The sequence below is a fragment of the Scyliorhinus torazame genome, chromosome 9 (assembly GCF_047496885.1).
Source record: "Scyliorhinus torazame isolate Kashiwa2021f chromosome 9, sScyTor2.1, whole genome shotgun sequence".
In the NCBI taxonomy this organism is placed as follows: Eukaryota; Metazoa; Chordata; class Chondrichthyes; order Carcharhiniformes; family Scyliorhinidae; genus Scyliorhinus; species Scyliorhinus torazame.
This window is the reverse complement of record NC_092715.1, coordinates 26,359,874-26,375,617: the sequence shown is the minus strand read 5'-3', so window position 1 is coordinate 26,375,617 and position 15,744 is coordinate 26,359,874. Positions and strand designations below refer to the sequence as shown.

The 15,744-nt window shown below is 59.3% G+C and overlaps 1 protein-coding gene across 1 annotated transcript in view; it reads left to right on the top strand.

Annotated features, from left to right (window-relative positions):
• LOC140429126 (probable ATP-dependent RNA helicase DDX60) overlaps window positions 1–15,744 on the top strand; it is a 205,073-nt gene that overhangs the window by 152,644 nt on the left and 36,685 nt on the right. Inside the window, exon 25 of the mRNA XM_072515726.1 lies at window positions 189–347. Within this exon, the coding sequence (XP_072371827.1) occupies window positions 189–347 (159 nt within the window). The remainder of the gene's footprint in view (window positions 1–188; window positions 348–15,744) is intronic.

Below are 15,744 nucleotides of genomic sequence, written 5' to 3'. Positions count from 1 at the left end.
AAAAGTGGTTCATTGGTTTAAAAAACAACTTTGGGACATTCTGAAGCTGCAAAGACGTTATATAAATGTGAGTGTTTTATTTCATTGCAAGTGGAAATGGATCCCTTCTTCGGCTCAGTTATTCCTCACCTTCACTGACACAATTCGCTCGCGATTTCAATGCTAATTTACCTTCATCACTGTTTCAGGTTTGACATATCGATGGTTGAAACCTTTGCTACTGGTCTGGTGCAACATCTTCTGAGAAAATCGAAGAGGACAAAATTGCCAGACTCCGAAAAACAAAAGATCCGGATAGAAAACAAGCTCCGAAAACTATCCAAATACCTGAAAAAAGAAGAAACTTGGTCAGCATTTTGTTATAATTTCCGTTTCAATCCATGCGGGGTTCCCCCTTCTCGAATGCTCCCTTGCCAGGATGTCCACATCCCATAAAAGATTAGGATAAAAGAATAATAGAGTGGAATTATGCCTGGTTAGGTTGCAGTTTAAGGATGTTGGTGTGGTAAATGTAAGCAATGCAACTATATAAGGTGTTAGTGAGGCCACACCTGGAGTATTGTGTTCAGTTTTGGTCTCCTTACCTGAGAAAGGACGTACTGGCACTGGAGGGTGTGCAGAGGAGATTCACTAGTTAATCCCAGAGCTGAAGGGATTGGATTACGAGGAGAGGTTGAGTAGACTGGGACTGTACTCGTTGGAATTTAGAAGGATGCGGGGCAATCTTATAGAAACAAATAAAATTATGAAGGGAATAGATAGGATAGATGCGGGCAGATTGTTTCCACTGGCGGGTGAAAGCAGAACTAGGGGGCATAGCCTCAAAATAAGGGAAAGTAGATTTAGGACTGAGATTAGGAGGAACCTCTTCACCCAAAGGGTTGTGAATCTATGGAATTCCCTGCCCAGTGAAGCTGCTGAGGCTCCTTCATTAAATGTTTTTAAGATAAAGATAGATAGTTTTTTGATGAATAAAGGGATTAAGGGTTATGGTGTTCGGGCCGGAAAGTGGAGCTGTGTCCACAAAAGATCAGCCAGGATCTCATTGAATAGCGGAGCAGGCTTGAGGGGCCAGATGGCCTACTCCTGCTCCTAGTTCTTATGTTATGTTCTTATGACTCAGTGCCTCAAAAACAGAAGGGTATGGGTTCAAGCCCCAATCCAGAGGCATGGGGCAGAACCTCCTGCTCTCGCCTAATTTCAGTAGCTCAGTGGCGGGGAAGGAAGTCAGAATGTTTTCCGCTGGAAGCGGGGGAACAGCTGACCACCCGTAATCTTGCGCGAGTCAGCGCATGACTGCTGCGTCCCTGCGGAGCATGGCAAATCTCATGATAGGAGGCAGGCAGGAAGTCACCCTCTCCACTGTTGCCTCATGGGTCGAAAGACTAGGTGCCATATTTAAAGGGCACCTGGGCATAATAATAATGATAATAATAATGATCACTTATAGTCACAAGTAGGCTTCAATGAAGTTATTGTGAAAAGGCCCTAGTCGCCACTTTCTGGCACCTGTTCGGGGAGGCTGGTATGGGAATTGAACCCGCGCTGCTGTCTTGTTCTGCATTACAAGCCAGCTGTTTAGCCCACCGTGCGAGACCAGCACCTGCTGGGTCCAGCCTCTGATCCACCCTTCCAAACCATTTATCATTTCCCCCACTCCCAGCCTTCGCACAACTGGTACTATCACCAACACACATGCATCGTGTTGTGAACGATTTCCCAAGAAGGCCAAGGCAGTGCGCACTCGCCTCAAAGTCGACCTCAACCGATGCAAGCCACTTACCTCTAGTCACAAAAGTCAGCATTCTAACGTCCCTCTGGGTTAAGATTCTTGAAGGGGGAGTCTCGCCACGAACTGAACTTTGGGTATCAACGACACAAACCAGTCTTGGATGCAATACCCACTTCAGGTGGAGAAACTTTATTTAGTCACTAAGTGAATGCGTACTCACGGTGACGGTTGCTTGGTGACCCCCACGTACACGGGGCGCCCTCCAGGTGATCGGCCCATCAGATGATCTCGGCAAGTCACCCAGCTCACTCCGCACTAATGCAGTGCCTATGGCAAAACCCCACAGCGGGTCACCTGATCAGACTCCTGTACCTTGGTGAGTCATCTGTGACCTGCCACCGACCCCCTGCACGACCACCTAACATAGGGCCATTCCTCACTGGTTTAAGATGCAGCTTGTCAATTGGGGCTGACAGATGCAGACCAATGAGGGGAGGCCTTTGTTACAGATGCCTTAACTCAGCTAAGGCAGGAAGAAACCCATTTATATCTTCCTCGGGGAGTCATTGCCTTTGAGGTGTTGTTGCAGGCGGAGTGTCTGGGCCAACAGCTCAATGCCATGCCCCGGGGCCTGACAGTGTGTGTGCGTGTGTGTGTGCGTGTTCTGGATCCACAACCCACAATCCTTTTTATTAAAAGAACGTCCAATCTCTCACCCCACAAATGGTATCTTCAGTCAAATTTCTTCTCCCCTAACTCTTGATTTCCGTGTGACTCCCCATGTCTCTACCAACTGATGGACACTGAGGGAGTGCGATACTGAGGGAGTGCGGTACTGAGGGAGTGTGGTACTGAGGGAGTGCGGCACTGAGGGAGTGCGGCACTGAGGGAGTGCGGTACTGAGGGAGTGCGATACTGAGGGAGTGCGGTACTGAGGGAGTGCGGCACTGAGGGAGTGCGGTACTGAGGGAGTGCGGTACTGAGGTAGTGCGGCACTGAGGGAGTGCGGCACTGAGGGAGTGCGGTACTGAGGGAGTGCGGTACTGAGGGAGTGCGGCACTGTGGCAGTGCGGCACTGAAGGAGTGCGGTACTGAGGGAGTGCGGTACTGAGGGAGTGCGGTACTGAGGGAGTGCGGCATTGTGGGAGTGCGGCATTGAGGGAGTGTGGTGCTGTGGGAGTGCGGCACTGAGGGAGTGCGGTACTGTGGGAGTGCGGCACTGTGGGAGTGCGGCACTGAGGGAGTGTGGTACTGTGGGAGTGCGGCACTGAGGGAGTGTGGTACTGAGGGAGTGCGGCACTGTGTGAGTGCGGCACTGTGGGAGTGTGGTACTGAGGGAGTGCGGTACTGTGGGAGTGCGGCACTGAGGGAGTGCGGTACTGTGGGAGTGCGGCACTGAGGGAGTGCGGCACTGAGGGAGTGCGGTACTGTGGGAGTGCGGCACTGTGGGAGTGCGGCACTGAGGGAGTGCTGTACTGAGGGAGTGCGGCACTGAGGGAGTGCGGCACTGAGGGAGTGCGGTTCTGTGGGAGTGCGGCACTGTGGGAGTGCGGCACTGAAGGAGTGCGGTACTGTGGGAGTGCGGCACTGAGGGAGTGTGGTACTGAGGGAGTGCGGCACTAAGGGAGTGCGGCACTGAGGGAGTGTGGTACTGAGGGAGTGCGGCACTAAGGGAGTGCGGTACTGAGGGAGTGCGGCACTAAGGGAGTGCGGCACTGAGGGAGTGCGGTACTGTGGGAGTGCGGCACTGTGGGAGTGCGGCACTGAGGGAGTGTGGTACTGTGGGAGTGCGGCACTGAGGGAGTGTGGTACTGAGGGAGTGCGGCACTGTGTGAGTGTGGCACTGTGGGAGTGTGGTACTGAGGGAGTGCGGGACTGTGGGAGTGCGGCACTGTGGGAGTGCGGCACTGTGGGAGTGCGGCACTGTGGGAGTGCGGCACTGTGGGAGTGCGAAACTGAGGGAGTGCGGTACTGAGGGAGTGAGGAACTGAGGGTGTGCGGCACTGTGGGATTGCGGCACTGTGGGACTGTGGTACTGAGGGTGTGCGGTACTGAGGGAGTGTGGTACTGAGGGTGTGCGGTACTGAGTGAGTACAGTACTGAGGGTGTGCGGCACTGAGGTAGTGCGGTACTGAGGGTGTGCGGAACTGAGGGTGTGCGGTACTGAGGGAGTGCGGTACTGAGGGTGTGCGGTACTGAGGGAGTGCGGTACTGAGGGTGTGCGGTACTGAGGGTGTGCAGTACTGAGGGTGCGCTTTACTGAGGGTGTGCGGTACTGAGGGAGTGCGGTACTGAGGGAGTGTGGTACTGAGGGAGTGCGGTACTGAGGAAGTGTGGTACTGAGGGAGTGCAGCAGTGAGGGACTTCGGTACTGAGGGAGTATGGTATTGAGGGTGTGCGGTACTGAGGGTGTGCGGTACTGAGGGAGTGCGGTACTGAGGGAGTGCGGTACTGAGGGTGTGCGGTACTGAGGGAGTGCGGTACTGAGGGTGTGCGGTCCTGAGGGAGTGCGGTACTGAGGGTGTGCAGTACTGAGGGTGCACTTTACTGAGGGTGTGCGGTACTGAGGGAGTGTGGTACTGAGGGTGTGCGGTACTGAGGGAGTGCAGCAGTGAGGGACTTCGGTACTGAGGGAGTATGGTACTGAGGGTGTGCGGTACTGAGGGAGTGCAGTACTGAGGGAGTGTGGTACTGAGGGAGTGCGGTCCTGAGGGTGTGCGGTACTGAGGGAGTGCGGCACTGAGGGACTGCGGTACTGAGGGTGTGCGGTACTGAGGGTGTGCGGTACTGAGGGAGTGTGGTACTGAGGGAGTGTGGTACTGAGGGAGTGCGGCACTGAGGGTGTGTGGTACTGAGGGTGTGCAGTACTGAGGGATTGCGGCACTGAGGGAGTGTGGTACTGAGGGAGTGTGGTACTGAGGGAGTGCGGTACTGAGGGTGTGCGGTACTGAGGGTGTGCGGTACTGAGGGAGTGCGGCACTGAGGAAGTGCGGTACTGAGGGAGTGTGGTCCTGAGGGTGTGCGGTACTGAGGGAGTGCGATACTGAGGGAGTGCGGTACTGAGGGAGTGCGGTACTGAGGGAGTGCGGTACTGAGGGTGTGCGGCACTGAGTGAGTGCGGTACTGAGGGAGTGCGGCACTGAGGGTGTGCGGTACTGAAGTTGTGTGGCACTCAGGGAGTGTGGTACTGAGAGACTGCGGTACTGAGGGTGTGCGGTATTGAGGGAGTGTGGTACTGAGAGACTGCGGTACTGAGGGTGTGCGGTACTGAGGGTGTGCGGCACGGAGGGAGTCTGGCACTGAGGGAGTGCAGCAGTTAGGTACTTCGGTACTGAGGGAGTATGGTACTGAGGGTGGCGGTACTGAGGGAGTCCGGCACTGAGGGAGTGCGGTACTGAGGGAGTGCGGTACTGAGGGAGTGCGGTACTGAGGGTGTGCGGTACTGAGGGAGTGTGGTACTGAGAGACTGCGGTACTGAGGGTGTGCGGTATTGATGGAGTGTGGTACTGAGAGAGTGCGGTACTGAGGGTGTGCGGTACTGAGGGTGTGCGGCACGGAGGGAGTCCGGCACTGAGGGAGGGCAGCAGTTAGGTACTTCGGTACTGAGGGAGTATGGTACTGAGGGTGTGCGGTACTGAGGGAGTGCGGCACTGAGGGTGTGCGGCACTGAGGGTGTGCGGCACGGAGGGAGTCTGGCACTGAGGGAGTGCAGCAGTTAGGTACTTCGGTACTGAGGGAGTATGGTACTGAGGGTGGCGGTACTGAGGGAGTCCGGCACTGAGGGAGTGCGGTACTGAGGGAGTGCGGTACTGAGGGAGTGCGGTACTGAGGGTGTGCGGAACTGAGGGAGTGTGGTACTGAGAGACTGCGGTACTGAGGGTGTGCGGTATTGAGGGAGTGTGGTACTGAGAGAGTGCGGTACTGAGGGTGTGCGGTACTGAGGGTGTGCGGCACGGAGGGAGTCCGGCACTGAGGGAGGGCAGCAGTTAGGTACTTCGGTACTGAGGGAGTATGGTACTGAGGGTGTGCGGTACTGAGGGAGTCCGGCACTGAGGGAGTGTGGCACTGAGGGTGTGCGGTACTGAGGGAGTGCGGTACTGAGGGAGTGCGGTACTGAGGGAGTGCGGCACTGAGGGTGTGCGGCACTGAGTATGTGCGGTACTGAGGGAGTGCGGCACTGAGTGAGTGCGGTACTGAGGGAGTGCGGTACTGAGGGTGTGCGGTACTGAGGGAGTGCGGCACTGAGGGAGTGCGGTACTGAGGGAGTGCGGCATTGAGGGAGTGCGGTAATGAGGGTGTGTGGTACTGAGGGAGTGCGGTACTGAGGGTGTGCGGTACTGAGGGTGTGCGGTACTGAGGGAGTGTGATACTGAGGGAGTGCGGTACTGAGGGAGTGCGGCACTGAGGGTGTGCGGCACTGAGTGAGTGCGGTACTGAGGGAGTGCGGCACTAAGGGTGTGCGGTACTGAGGGTGTGTGGCACACAGGGAGTGTGGTACTGAGGGAGTGCAGTACTGAGGGTGTGCGGTACTGAGGGTGTGCGGTACTGAGGGAGTGCGGCACTGAGGTAGTGCGGTACTGAGGGAGTGTGGTCCTGAGGGTGTGCGGTACTGAGGGAGTGTGATACTGAGGGAGTGCGGTACTGAGGGAGTGCGGTACTGAGGGATTGCGGCACTGAGGGTGTGCGGCACTGAGTGAGTGCGGTACTGAGGGAGTGCGGCACTGAGGGTGTGTGGTACTGAAGTTGTGTGGCACTCAGGGAGTGTGGTACTGAGAGACTGCGGTACTGAGGGTGTGCGGTATTGAGGGAGTGTGGTACTGAGAGACTGCGGTACTGAGGGTGTGCGGTACTGAGGGTGTGCGGCACGGAGGGAGTCTGGCACTGAGGGAGTGCAGCAGTTAGGTACTTCGGTACTGAGGGAGTATGGTACTGAGGCTGGCGGTACTGAGGGAGTCCGGCACTGAGGGAGTGCGGTACTGAGGGAGTGCGGTACTGAGGGAGTGCGGTACTGAGGGTGTGCGGTAATGAGGGAGTGTGGTACTGAGAGACTGCGGTACTGAGGGTGTGCGGTATTGAGGGAGTGTGGTACTGAGAGAGTGCGGTACTGAGGGTGTGCGGTACTGAGGGTGTGCGGCACGGAGGGAGTCCGGCACTGAGGGAGGGCAGCAGTTAGGTACTTCGGTACTGAGGGAGTATGGTACTGAGGGTGTGCGGTACTGAGGGAGTCCGGCACTGAGGGAGTGTGGCACTGAGGGTGTGCGGTACTGAGGGAGTGCGGTACTGAGGGAGTGCGGTACTGAGGGAGTGCGGCACTGAGGGTGTGCGGCACTGAGTATGTGCGGTACTGAGGGAGTGCGGCACTGAGTGAGTGCGGTACTGAGGGAGTGCGGTACTGAGGGTGTGCGGTACTGAGGGAGTGCGGCACTGAGGGAGTGCGGTACTGAGGGAGTGCGACACTGAGGGAGTGCGGTAATGAGGGTGTGCGGTACTGAGGGAGTGCGGTACTGAGGGTGTGCGGTACTGAGGGTGTGCGGTACTGAGGGAGTGTGATACTGAGGGAGTGCGGTACTGAGGGAGTGCGGCACTGAGGGTGTGCGGCACTGAGTGAGTGCGGTACTGAGGGGGTGCGGCACTAAGGGTGTGCGGTACTGAGGGTGTGTGGCACACAGGGAATGTGGTACTGAGGGAGTGCAGTACTGAGGGTGTGCGGCACTGAGGGAGTGTGGTACTGAGAGAGTGCGGCACTGAGGGTGTGCGGTACTGAGGGTGTGCGGCACTGAGGGAGTCCGGCACTGAGGGAGTGTGGTACTGAGGGAGTGCGGTACTGAGGGAGTGCGGTACTGAGGGAGTGTGGTACTGAGGGAGTGCGGTACTGAGGGAGTGTGGTACTGAGGGAGTGCGGTACTCAGGGTGTACGGCACTGAGGGAGTGCGGTACTGAGGGAGTGTGGTACTGAGGGCGTGCAGCAGTGAGGGACTTCGGTACTGAGGGAGTATGGTACTGAGGGTATGCGGTAATGAGGGAGTCCGGCACTGAGGGAGTGTGGCACTGAGGGTGTACGGTACTGAGGGAGTCCGGCACTGAAGGAGTGTGGCACTGAGGGAGTGCGGCACTGAGGGTGTGCGGCACTGAGGGAGTGTGGTACTGAGGGTGTGCGGCACTGTGGGAGTGTGGTACTGAGGGAGTGCAGTACTGAGGGAGTGCGGTACAGAGGGAGTGTGGTACTGAGGGAGTGCGGCACTGTGTGAGTGCGGCACTGTGGGAGTGCGGCACTGTGGGAGTGCGGTACTGAGGGAGTGCGGCACTGTGTGAGTGCGGCACTGTGGGAGTGCGGCACTGTGGGAGTGCGGCACTGTTGGATTGCGGCACTGTGGCAGTGCGGCACTGTGGGTGTGCGGCACTGTGGGAGTGCAGTACTGAGGGAGTGCGGCACTGTGGGAGTGCGGCACTGTGGGAGTACGGCACTGTGGGAGTGCGGAACTGAGGGAGTGCGGTACTGAGGGAGTGCGGAACTGAGGGTGTGCGGTACTGAGGGTGTGCAGTACTGAGGGTGTGCTTTACTGAGGGTGTGCGGTACTGAGGGAGTGTGGTACTGAGCGTGTGCGGTACTGAGGGAGTGCAGCAGTGAGGGACTTCGGTACTGAGGGAGTGCGGTACTGAGGGAGTGCGGTACTGAGGGAGTGCCGTACTGAGGGAGTGCGGTACTGAGGGTGTGCGGTACTGAGGGAGTGCGGTACTGAAGGACTGCGGTACTGAGGGAGTGCGGCACTGAGGGTGTGCGGTACTGAGGGAGTGCGGTACTGAGGGTATGCGGTACTGAGGGAGTGTGGCACTGAGGGTGTGCGGTACTGAGTGAGTACGGTACTGAGGGTGTGCGGTACAGTGGGAGTCCGGTATTGAGGGAGTGCGGTACTGACGGCGTGCGGTACTGAGGGAGTGCGGTACTGAGTGAGTGCGGTACTGAGGGTGTGCGGTACTGGGGGAGTGCGGTACTGAGGGACTGCGGTACTGAGGGAGTGCGGCACTGAGGGTGTGCTGTACTGAGGGAGTGCGGTACTGAGGGTATGCGGTACTGAGGGAGTGTGGCACTGAGGGTGTGCGGTACTGAGTGAGTACGGTACTGAGGGTGTGCGGTACAGTGGGAGTCCGGTATTGAGGGAGTGCGGTACTGTGGGAGTGCGGCACTGTGGGAGTGAGGCACTGTGGGAGTGCGGCACTGTGGGAGTGCGGTACTGAGGGAGTGCGGCACTGTGGGAGTGAGGCACTGTGGGAGTGCGGCACTGTTGGAGTGCGGTACTGAGGGAGGGCGGTACTGAGGGAGTGCGGTACTGAGGGTGTGCGGTACTGAGGGTGTGCAGTACTGAGGGTGTGCTTTACTGAGGGTGTGCGGTACTGAGGGTGTGTGGTACTGAGTGTGTGCGGTACTGAGGGAGTGCAGCAGTGAGGGACTTCGGTACTGAGGGAGTATGTTACTGAGGGTGTGCGGTACTGAGGGAGTGCGGTACTGAGGGAGTGCGGTACTGAGGGTGTGCGGTACTGAGGGAGTGCGGTACTGAGGGACTGCGGTACTGAGGGAGTGCGGCACTGAGGGTGTGCGGTACTGAGGGAGTGCGGTACTGAGGGTGTGCGGTACTGAGGGAGTGCGGCACTGAGGGTGTGCAGTACTGAGTGAGTACGGTACTGAGGGTGTGCGGTACAGTGGAAGTCCGGTATTGAGGGAGTGCGGTACTGAGGGCGTGCGGTACTGAGGGTGTGCGGTACTGAGGGAGTGCGGCACTGAGGGACTGCGGTACTGAGGGAGTGCGGTACTGAGGGTGTGCGGCACTGAGGGAGTGTGGTACTGATGGAGTGCGGCACTGTGGGAGTGCGGCCCTGTGGGAGTGCGGTACTGAGGGAGTGTGGTACTGAGGGAGTGCGGCACTGTGTGAGTGCGGTACTGTGGGAGTGCGGTACTGTGGGAGTGCGGCACTGTGGGAGTGCGGCACTGTGGGAGTGCGGCACTGTGGGAGTGCGGTACTGAGGGAGTGCGGCACTGTGGGAGTGCGGCACTGTGGGAGTAAGGCACTGTGGGAGCGCGGTACTGAGGGAGTGCAGTACTGAGGGAGTGCGGTACTGAGGGTGTGCGGTACTGAGGGAATGTGGTACTGAGGGTGTGCAGTACTGAGTGAGTGCGGTACTGAGGGTGTGCGGTACTGAGGGAGTGCGGTACTGAGGGAGTGCGGCACTGAGGGAGTGCGGTACTGAGGGTGTGCGGTACTGAGGGTGTGCAGTACTGAGGGTGCACTTTACTGAGGGTGTGCGGTACTGAGGGAGTGTGGTTCTGAGGGTGTGCGGTACTGAGGGAGTGCAGCAGTGAGGGACTTCGGTACTGAGGGAGTATGGTACTGAGGGTGTGCGGTACTGAGGGAGTGCGGTACTGAGGGAGTGCGGTACTGAGGGAGTGCGGTCCTGAGGGTGTGCGGTACTGAGGGAGTGCGGCACTGAGGGACTGCGGTACTGAGGGTGTGCGGTACTGAGGGTGTGCGGTACTGAGGGAGTGTGGTACTGAGGGAGTGTGGTACTGAGGGAGTGCGGCACTGAGGGAGTGTGGTACTGAGGGTGTGCGGTACTGAGGGATTGCGGCACTGAGGGAGTGTGGTACTGAGGGAGAGTGGTACTGAGGGAGTGCGGTACTGAGGGTGTGCGGTACTGAGGGTGTGCGGTACTGAGGGAGTGCGGCACTGAGGAAGTGCGGTACTGAGGGAGTGTGGTCCTGAGGGTGTGCGGTACTGAAGGAGTGTGATACTGAGGGAGTGCGGTACTGAGGGAGTGCGGTAGTGAGGGAGTGCGGCACTGAGGGTGTGCGGCACTGAGTCAGTGCGGTACTGAGGGAGTGCGGCACTGAGGGTGTGCGGTACTGAGGTTGTGTGGCACTCAGGGAGTGTGGTACTGAGGGAGTGCAGTACTGAGGGTGTGCGGCACTGAGGGAGTGTGGCACTGAGAGAGTGTGGTACTGAAGGAGTCCGGCACTGAGGGAGTCCGGCACTGAGGGAGTGTGGCACTGAGGGAGTGCGGTACTGAGGGAGTGCGGTACTGAGGGAGTGCGGTACTGAGGGTGTGCGGTACTGAGGGAGTGTGGTACTGAGAGACTGCGGTACTGTGGGTGTGCGGTACTGAGGGTGTGCGGCACGGAGGGAGTCCGGCACTGAGGGAGTGCAGCAGTTAGGTACTTCGGTACTGAGGGAGTATGGTACTGAGGGTGTGCGGTACTGAGGGAGTCCGGCACTGAGGGAGTGTGGCACTGAGGGTGTGCGGTACTGAGGGACTGCGGTACTGAGGGAGTGCGGTACTGAGGGAGTGCGGCACTGAGGGTGTGCGGCACTGAGTGAGTGCGGTACTGAGGGAGTGCGGCACTGAGTGAGTGCGGTACTGGGGGAGTGCGGTACTGAGGGTGTGCGGTACTGAGGGAGTGCGGCACTGAGGGAGTGCGGTACTGAGGGAGTGCGGCACTGAGGGAGTGCGGTAATGAGGGTGTGCGGTACTGAGGGAGTGCGGTACTGAGGGTGTGCGGTACTGAGGGTGTGCGGTACTGAGGGAGTGTGATACTGAGGGAGTGCGGTACTGAGGGAGTGCGGCACTGAGGGTGTGCGGCACTGAGTGAGTGCGGTACTGAGGGAGTGCGGCACTAAGGGTGTGCGGTACTGAGGGTGTGTGGCACTCAGGGAGTGTGGTACTGAGGGAGTGCAGTACTGAGGGTGTGCGGCACTGAGGGAGTGTGGTACTGAGAGAGTGCGGCACTGAGGGTGTGCGGCACTGAGGGTGTGCGGCACTGAGGGAGTCCGGCACTGAGGGAGTGTGGTACTGAGGGAGTGCGGTACTGAGGGAGTGCGGTACTGAGGGAGTGTGGTACTGAGGGAGTGCGGTACTGAGGGAGTGTTGTACTGAGGGAGTACGGTACTAAGGGTGTACGGCACTGAGGGAGTGCGGTACTGAGGGAGTGTGGTACTGAGGGAGTGCAGCAGTGAGGGACTTCGGTACTGAGGGAGTATGGTACTGAGGGTGTGCGCTAATGAGGGAGTCCGGCACTGAGGGAGTGTGGCACTGAGGGTGTACGGTACTGAGGGAGTCCGGCACTGAGGGAGTGTGGCACTGAGGGTGTGCGGTACTGAGGGAGTGCGGAACTGGGGGTGTTCGGTACTGAGGGAGTGCGGTACTGAGGGAGTGCAGCAGTGAGGGACTTCGGTACTGAGGGAGTGTGGTACTGAGGGACTGTGGTACTGAGGGAGTGCAGCAGTGAGGGACTTCGGTACTGAGGGAGTATGGTACTGAGGGTGTGCGGTACTGAGGGAGTGCAGTACTGAGGGAGTTCGGCACTGAGGGAGTGTGGTACTGGGGGTGTGCAGTACTGAGTGAGTGCGGTACTGAGGGTGTGCGGCACTGAGGGAGTGCGGTACTGAGGGTGTGCGGTAGTGAGGGAGTGCGGTACTGAGGGAGTGCGGCACTGAAGTAGTGCGGAACTGAGGGAGTGTGGTACTGAGGGTGTGCGGTACTGAGGGAGTGTGGTACTGAGGGTGTGCGGTACTGAGGGAGTGCGGCACTGAGGGACTGCGTACTCAGGGAGTGTGGTACTGAGGGAGTGCGGCACTGAAGTAGTGCGGAACTGAGGGAGTGTGGTACTGAGGGAGTCCGGTACTGAGGGAGTGCGGTACTGTGGGAGTGCAGCACTGTGGGAGTGCGGCACTGTGGGAGTGCGGCACTGTGGGAGTGCAGTACTGAGGGAGTGCGGCACTGTGGGAGTGCGGCACTGTGGGAGTGCGGCACTGTGGGAGTGCGGAACTGAGGGAGTGCGGTACTGAGGGTGTGCGGTACTGAGGGTGTGCGGCACTGTGGGAGTGCAGTACTGAGGGAGTGCGGCACTGTGGGACTGCGACACCGTGGGAGTGCGGCACTGTGGGAGTGTGGTAATGAGGGAGTGCGGTACTGTGGGAGTGCGGCACTGTGGGAGTACGGCACTGTGGGAGTGCAGCACTGTGGGAGTGCGGCACTGTGGGAGTGCGGCACTGTGGGAGTACGGCATGTGGGAGTGCGGAACTGAGGGAGTGCGGTACTGAGGGTGTGCGGTACTGAGGGTGTGCGGTACTGAGGGAGTGCGGAACTGAGGGTGTGCAGTACTGAGTGAGTGCGGTACTGAGGGAGTGCGGCACTGAGGTAGTGCGGCACTGAGGGAGTGCGGTACTGAGGGTGTGCGGTACTGAGGGAGTGCGGTACTGAGGGTGTGCGGTACTGAGGGTGTGCAGTACTGAGGGTGCGCTTTACTGAGGGTGTGCGGTACTGAGGGAGTGTGGTACTGAGTGTGTGCGGTACTGAGGGAGTGCAGCAGTGAGGGACTTCGGTACTGAGGGAGTATGGTACTGAGGGTGTGCGGTACTGAGGGAGTGCGGTACTGAGGGAGTGCGGTACTGAGGGTGTGCGGTACTGAGGGAGTGCGGTACTGAGGGACTGCGGTACTGAGGGAGTGCGGCACTGAGGGTGTGCGGTACTGAGTGAGTACGGTACTGAGGGTGTGCGGTACTGAGGGTGTGCGGTACTGAGGGAGTGCGGCACTGAGGGTCTGCGGTACTGAGGGAGTGCGGTACTGAGGGTGTGCGGCACTGAGGGAGTGTGGGACTGAGGGAGTGCGGCACTGTGTGAGTGCGGCCCTGTGGGAGTGCGGTACTGAGGGAGTGCGGCACTGTGTGAGTGCGGCACTGTGTGATTGCGGTACTGTGGGAGTGCGGTACTGTGGGAGTGCGGCACTGTGGGATTGCGGTACTGAGGGAGTGCGGCACTGTGGGAGTGCGGCACTGTGGGAGTAAGGCACTGAGGGAGTGTGGTACTGAGGGTGTGCAGTACTGAGTGAGTGCGGTACTGAGGGTGTGCGGTACTGAGGGAGTGCGGTACTGAGGGAGTGCGGCACTGAGGGAGTGCGGTACTGAGGGAGTGCGGTACTGAGGGTGTGCGGTACTGAGGGTGTGCAGTACTGAGGGTGCGCTTTACTGAGGGTGTGCGGTACTGAGGGAGTGTGGTACTGAGGGTGTGCGGTACTGAGGGAGTGCAGCAGTGAGGGACTTCGGTACTGAGGGAGTATGGTACTGAGGGTGTGCGGTACTGAGGGAGTGCGGTACTGAGGGAGTGCGGTCCTGAGGGTGTGCGGTACTGAGGGAGTGCGGCACTGAGCGACTGCGGTACTGAGGGTGTGCGGTACTGAGGGTGTGCGGTACTGAGGGAGTATGGTACTGAGGGAGTGTGGTACTGAGGGAGTGCGGCACTGAGGGAGTGTGGTACTGAGGGAGTGTGGTACTGAAGGAGTGCGGTACCGAGGGAGTGCGGCACTGAGGGATTGTGCTACTGAGGGAGTGTGGTACTGAGGGAGTGCGGTACTGAGGGTGTGCGGTACTGAGGGTGTGCGGTACTGAGGGAGTGCGGCACTGAGGAAGTGCTGTACTGAGGGAGTGTGGTCCTGAGGGTGTGCGGTACTGAGGGAATGTGATACTGAGGGAGTGCGGTACTGAGGGAGTGCGGCACTGAAGTAGTGCGGAACTGAGGGAGTGTGGTACTGAGGGTGTGCGGTACTGAGGGAGTGTGGTACTGAGGGTGTGCGGTACTGAGGGAGTGCGGCACTGAGGGACTGCGTACTCAGGGAGTGTGGTACTGAGGGAGTGCGGCACTGAAGTAGTGCGGAACTGAGGGAGTGTGGTACTGAGGGAGTCCGGTACTGAGGGAGTGCGGTACTGTGGGAGTGCAGCACTGTGGGAGTGCGGCACTGTGGGAGTGCGGCACTGTGGGAGTGCAGTACTGAGGGAGTGCGGCACTGTGGGAGTGCGGCACTGTGGGAGTACGGCACTGTGGGAGTGCGGAACTGAGGGAGTGCGGTACTGAGGGTGTGCGGTACTGAGGGTGTGCGGCACTGTGGGAGTGCAGTACTGAGGGAGTGCGGCACTGTGGGACTGCGACACTGTGGGAGTGCGGCACTGTGGGAGTGTGGTAATGAGGGAGTGCGGTACTGTGGGAGTGCGGCACTGTGGGAGTACGGCACTGTGGGAGTGCAGCACTGTGGGAGTGCGGCACTGTGGGAGTGCGGCACTGTGGGAGTACGGCATGTGGGAGTGCGGAACTGAGGGAGTGCGGTACTGAGGGTGTGCGGTACTGAGGGTGTGCGGTACTGAGGGAGTGCGGAACTGAGGGTGTGCAGTACTGAGTGAGTGCGGTACTGAGGGAGTGCGGCACTGAGGTAGTGCGGCACTGAGGGAGTGCGGTACTGAGGGTGTGCGGTACTGAGGGAGTGCGGTACTGAGGGTGTGCGGTACTGAGGGTGTGCAGTACTGAGGGTGCGCTTTACTGAGGGTGTGCGGTACTGAGGGAGTGTGGTACTGAGTGTGTGCGGTACTGAGGGAGTGCAGCAGTGAGGGACTTCGGTACTGAGGGAGTATGGTACTGAGGGTGTGCGGTACTGAGGGAGTGCGGTACTGAGGGAGTGCGGTACTGAGGGTGTGCGGTACTGAGGGAGTGCGGTACTGAGGGACTGCGGTACTGAGGGAGTGCGGCACTGAGGGTGTGCGGTACTGAGTGAGTACGGTACTGAGGGTGTGCGGTACTGAGGGTGTGCGGTACTGAGGGAGTGCGGCACTGAGGGTCTGCGGTACTGAGGGAGTGCGGTACTGAGGGTGTGCGGCACTGAGGGAGTGTGGGACTGAGGGAGTGCGGCACTGTGTGAGTGCGGCCCTGTGGGAGTGCGGTACTGAGGGAGTGCGGCACTGTGTGAGTGCGGCACTGTGTGAGTGCGGTACTGTGGGAGTGCGGTACTGTGGGAGTGCGGCACTGTGGGAGTGCGGCACTGTGGGATTGCGGTACTGAGGGAGTGCGGCACTGTGGGAGTGCGGCACTGTGGGAGTAAGGCACTGAGGGAGTGTGGTACTGAGGGTGTGCAGTACTGAGTGAGTGCGGTACTGAGGGTGTGCGGTACTGAGGGAGTGCGGTACTGAGGGAGTGCGGCA